The sequence below is a fragment of the Nerophis lumbriciformis genome, linkage group LG17 (assembly GCF_033978685.3).
Source record: "Nerophis lumbriciformis linkage group LG17, RoL_Nlum_v2.1, whole genome shotgun sequence".
In the NCBI taxonomy this organism is placed as follows: Eukaryota; Metazoa; Chordata; class Actinopteri; order Syngnathiformes; family Syngnathidae; genus Nerophis; species Nerophis lumbriciformis.
This window is the reverse complement of record NC_084564.2, coordinates 22,579,001-22,585,000: the sequence shown is the minus strand read 5'-3', so window position 1 is coordinate 22,585,000 and position 6,000 is coordinate 22,579,001. Positions and strand designations below refer to the sequence as shown.

Genomic DNA, 6,000 nt, shown 5'->3' with positions numbered 1-6,000 from the left:
TCACCATGATCGATCTCAAATTAATCACGATCTTCGATCACGATCACAATCATATAATCGCCCAGCAATAATATATACCACGTATCACCAATCAATGGGTTAAAACCTTACTTAAAACATTATTTCTGACTTTGCAATCTATAATTTATCTCTTATTATTATTAATCTATTATTTATCCATCAGGTTTTCCACTGTCTTATCCACCGTGGTGACTCACCGCTGCAGGTTTTGGCTTTTCCACTTCCTCACTAGTCTTCCCCATCGCGACAGCCAAAGCCTTCACAAGCGGCCAGCAGCCGGACGCCTTTTGGAGGGACACCAACTCCAGCAATGGGTCCATGCAAGGGGGCGGCGTGAGTGCTAGACCATAACCTTTAGAGAAAATAAATGTGAGGCATTAACTCTAGGGTCATACTAATGAATTGTTAATGTGAATATAATAATAATGATGAAGTGTCACGTTTGTGGAGGAAGTGCAGGAAAAGTACTTTCCATACCATCTGAAGCGTCCATGTCCCCTCCCATGTCGCAGTCAGCGTATGCTATGCATGCACAAGGTCGGCCTGCGAAACCTGCTCTCAAAAGAAATGCATTTAGAATGTGACAAAACATCGCACTACGAGTCACAAATAGACAAAAGAAGAGTCACTGCATAATAATGTACAATGGCACCTCACAATTCAACAACTCAAGACAGAATTTAATCAACATTTTCAGCCTCAAAAGCAGTGCTTCTTAACCATAGGGTTGTGTACCATTGATGGGCCGCGAACACTCCCTAGGGGGCCGCCAAAAAATATCTGTTTGTCAGCTGTGGTCCAAATGGGCTGCAGCGGTACTCAGTTGTAATACACGTTTCCACCACTTGTGGCAGTAATGACAATCCTAAACAAACAAAAGTCTGGAGCTAAAGTCATGGACAACTTTCTTAGGCGCAAACATTTGGAATAAAGTGACAAGGCTGTATTTTCAGTTGCACTTTAATTTTATTGACAGTCTAATATTGTTATTATTGAATTAGAACCCATTTATTTTAGCACTGCGTAATTGTATGTAAATGTATTTTTCATCATTTTTATGAGTCCCTTCTTTTGCAGTATATTTGATTAGTATTTAATTTGGTAATCAGCCTGACCTGGCCTGTGTGTGTTTTCTTCTCTTTTTGTCTCTCTTAACTACCATTATCACTGGAGGACGACGCTAAACATGTTAGACACAGAGTAAGAGCAAGTCACGGGCAGGCATGATAATCGCTGATTAGGCTGCTACTGTATGCTGGCTTGAAACAACAGAATAAATAAGTGCCTAAAGAGGTCCTGAAAGTCTTTTTTTTTTTACAATCTTTGTTTTTGTTAATGTTTACAAACTCTGGGAAATAATCCCTGAACACAGGACGAGTTTGTTGGGGGAAAAAAGATTTCAAGGAGTAGTTTTTGCATCTGTAGATTTATTGCGCACTATTGATTTGGTCTTGCTCAAACAACTATATGTAATTTAAAAAAAAATAGGGAACTAGTTAAACTATTGTGTTGATGTTGTTAAACTGCCAATAGCACTCTCCATAAACAAATTAAAGTTTATACATTTGATCGGAATTGGCTGATCTTACTCATGGTCCCTGATTAGAACTTTCCCAATATTTACTTAGTTTTTCGGTCTGGTCACAAACATTTAAGTCGGTGCTGGTGGCATCATGGTATCAAGTGTCTGTACCTCATCCCTACTGAAAATGTGAAGATTTCAGTCAATCTAATGGGACTTGAGCATACGTCTTCAGACCTCAAATCAGGGTGGCTAGCGATCAGACACTTGTCATTAATGCTAAAGTGGACTAAAATACTCATTCAAACATCACCTGTAGTTAGTTTAAAAAAATACACTGACCATAGTTTTAATCTGGAACAGATTGATTCAATTTCCATTAAATTGGACTTTAGAGGTTTAGCTGTATTTTGTTGTTTAGTAGATGCACATTATGTACTGTGTGTCTTAATAGTTGTTTTTTTTCCACCACTTACCTATCTGCGGTATGCCACAAGGTGCTGAAAAAGGAAGACATAACTGTCAAAAGCAACAAGCACAACCCACTACTATTCACTCTTGTACTGTTTTTGTAGATTCCTATAATAGGATTGTTTAGATTTCATAGTCTAGTCCAGGGGTGTCCAAATATTATGACTTGGCGGCCGCATTGGGCTAAAAAAAAATATTATTACAGTTATGTTATACAGTTCAGAAGTTAGTGTACTTATATAGTTATTAAATATGTCTAATGTAATTAAATAAGTATATAAATACATTTGATATCAAAATCACTACACTAACTTAATTTTTTAAATTATCATTTATTCCAACTATGTGTGCTGTCTCGGAGTGATCTCCATCCATCCATCTTCAACCGCTTATCCGGAATTGGGTCGCGGACAACAGCTCTAGCAGAGACCCCCAGACTTCCCTCTCCAGAGCAACCTTAGTAACTTCCTCCAAGGGGATCCCGAAGCGTTCCCAGGCCAGAGGGGAGATGCAATCCGTCCATCTGGTCTTTGGCCAGCCCCGGAGTCTCCTCCCAGTGGGGCGTGCAAAGAGGACCTCCGGAATGGAGACGCTCGTGAGGCGTCCGCACGAGATGCCTGAACCATCTAAGCTGGCTCCTTTCCAAGCGAAAGTCTTTCTCGGGTGACTGAACTTCTCACCCTATCTCTAAGGGAGATGCCAGCCACCCTTCTGAGGTAACTCATTTTGGCCTCTTGGTTCCGCAATCTTATTCTTTCAGTCATGACCCACACTTCATGACCATAGGTGAGAGTAGGAATGTACAAACCCCGTTTCCATATGAGTTGGGAAATTGTGTTAGATGTAAATATAAACGGAATACAATGATTTGCAAATCATTTTCAACCCATATTCAGTTGAATATGCTACAAAGACAACATATTTGATGTTCAAACTGATAAACATTTTTTTTTTGCAAATAATCATTAACTTTAGAATTTGATGCCAGCAACACGTGACAAAGAAGTTGGGAAAGGTGGCAATAAATACTGATAAAGTTGAGGAATGCTCATCAAACACTTATTTGGAACATCCCATAGGTGAACAGGCTAATTGGGAACAGGTGGGTGCCATGATTGGGTATAAAAGTAGATTCCATGAAATGCTCAGTCATTCACAAACAAGGATGGGGCAAGGGTCACCACTTTGTCAACAAACGCGTGAGCAAATTGTTGAACAGTTTAAAAAAAATCTTTCTCAACCAGCTATTGCAAGGAATTTAGGGATTTCACCATCTACGGTCCGTAATATCATCAAAGGGTTCAGAGAATCTGGAGAAATCACTGCACGTAAGCAGCAAAGCCCATGACCTTCGATCCCTCAGGCTGTACTGCATCAACAAGCGACATCAGTGTGTAAAGGATATCACCACATGGGCTCAGGAACACTTCAGAAAACCACTGTCAGTAACTACAGTTAGTCGCTACATCTGTAAGTGCAAGTTAAAACTCTCCTATGCAAGGCGAAAAACGTTTATCAACAACACCCAGAAACGCCGTCTGCTTCGCTGGGCCTGAGTTCATCTAAGATGGACTGATACAAAGTGGAAAAGTGTTCTGTGGTCTGACGAGTCCACATTTCAAATTGCTTTTGGAAACTGTGGACGTCGTGTCCTCCGGACCAAAGAGGAAAAGAACCATCCGGATTGTTATAGGCACAAAGTTGAAAAGCCAGCATTTGTGATGGTATGGGGGTGTATTAGTGCCCAAGACATGGGTAACTTACACATCTGTGAAGGCGCCATTAATGCTGAAAGGTACATACAGGTTTTGGAGCAACATATGTTGCCATCCAAGCAACGTTACCATGGACGCCCCTGCTTATTTCAGCAAGGCAATGACAAGCCACGTGTTACATCAACGTGGCTTAATAGTAAAAGAGTGCGGGTACTAGACTGGCCTGCCTGTAGTCCAGACCTGTCTCCCATTGAAAATGTGTGGTGCATTATGAAGCCTAAAATACCACAACGGAGACCCCCGGACTGTTGAACAACTTAAGCTGTACATCAAGCAAGAATGGGAAAGAATTCCACCTGAGAAGCTTAAAAAATGTGTCTCCTCAGTTCCCAAACGTTTACTGAGTGTTGTTAAAAGGAAAGGCCATGTAACAAAGTGGTGAACATGCCCTTTCCCAACTACTTTGGCACGTGTTGCAGCCATGAAATTCTAAGTTAATTATTATTTGCAAAAAAAAAATTAAGTTTTTGAGTTTGAACATCAAATATCTTGTCTTTGTAGTGCATTCAATTGAATATGGGTTGAAAAGGATTTGTAAATCATTGTATTCCATTTATATTTACATCTAACACAATTTCCCAACTCATATGGAAACGGGGTTTGTAGATAGCTCGGTAGACAGAGCGCTTTGCCTTCCGGCTCAGCTCTCGTTTCGTCACAACAGTGCGGCAAAGAGACTGCAATATTGCCCCAGTTCCTTCTCCATCTTTCCCTCACTCGTGAACAAGACCCCGAGATACTTAAACTCCCCCACCTAGGACAGAGACTCATTCTCTACCTGGACTGTACAAACCATCGGTTTTCTGCTGAGAACCAAGGCCTCAGATTTGGAGATGATGATCCTCATTCCAGCCGCTGAACACTCGGCTGCGAACCGATCCAGTGAGAGCTGAAGGTCACAAACCGATGGTGCCACCAGGACCACATCCTCTGCAAACAGCAGCGACGCAAACTTTAGCCCCCCGAGATGTATACCCTCTACGCCATCCATCCATCCATTTTCTACCGCTTATTCCCTTCAGGGTCGCGGGGGGTGCTGGAGCCTATCTCAGCTACAATCGGGCGGAAGGCGGGGTACACCCTGGACAAGTCTCCACCTCATCGCAGGGCCAACACAGATAGACAGATCTGGGCAAATTAAGGCCCGGGGGCCACATGCGGCCCTTTAAGCTTTTCAATCTGGCCCGCCGGACATTCCCAAATAATTTATTTAGATCTTTAAGATGGAAACTGTAGCTGCAATTATGATGTGATGTTTTCAAATGACCGTAAGTCTTGAACTATACAAAGTATTTCAATGGTTGGAATCTGCGCTTTTGAATGATATACTAGTTACTATGGTAATCTAATTAGTTACTATGGTAATCTAAGTCACAGCAGCTCAGACGAGGCCCCATGCATTGTGGGGGGGGGAGCGTTTCCACAGAGTGTTTCCAGAGCAGCCAGCCTGAAATGTGGGTGTCAGGGACAGACGCGGAAGGATATTTTTACAACAAAGTTCTAAAGCTTAGTGATATATCAGATTGTAGGTGTTTTTTTTTTTTTTTACACTTCGCATTCATATTTCGCTGCGTTTCGCTTGATTGTAAAATATGTCGATCGAGAGGGGGTGTGACGTTCATATGTTGTCAATATTCAGTGTTTTATCGTTCTAGTTAATATTGTACATCCCATATTCTTTATTTCCATGTACATTCTGGGTGTCTCATTCAGTAAAAAAATTTAAAATTTCATTCCATTTTTTTCAGGCGGTCTATCATAACGTTTTTAGCTTTTAATTAGACATTATTGTGAGGTTTTGTACTAGTGTTCCTAAAAATAGATATACCGGCCCCCAGACACATTTTTCTCTCTAAATTTGGCCCCCCGAGTCAAAATAATTGCCCAGGCCTGTGCTACACCATGGTTACGACTAGGGATGTCCGATAATGGCTTTTTGCCGATATCCGATATTCCGATATTGTCCAACTCTTTAATTACCGATACCGATATCAACCGATACTGATAAACCGATATATAGTCGTGGAATTAACACATTATTATGCCTAATTTGGACAACCAGGTATGGTGAAGATAAGGTACTTTTGAAAAAAATTAATAAAATAAAATAAGATAAATAAATTAAAAACATTTTCTTGAATAAAAAATAAAGTAAAACAATATAAAAACAGTTACATAGAAACTAGTAATTAATGCAAATTAGTAAAATTA

At 40.7% G+C, this 6,000-nt stretch overlaps 1 protein-coding gene across 1 annotated transcript in view; it reads right to left on the bottom strand.

Moving 5' to 3' along the window:
• LOC133614709 (von Willebrand factor A domain-containing protein 5A-like) overlaps positions 1 to 6,000 on the bottom strand; it is a 30,876-nt gene that overhangs the window by 5,485 nt on the left and 19,391 nt on the right. The window contains exons 17-19 of the mRNA XM_061972888.1: positions 2,020 to 2,043; positions 499 to 573; positions 219 to 373 (exon numbers count right to left, since the gene is read on the bottom strand). Coding sequence (XP_061828872.1) covers positions 219 to 373; positions 499 to 573; positions 2,020 to 2,043 — 254 coding nt within the window. The remainder of the gene's footprint in view (positions 1 to 218; positions 374 to 498; positions 574 to 2,019; positions 2,044 to 6,000) is intronic.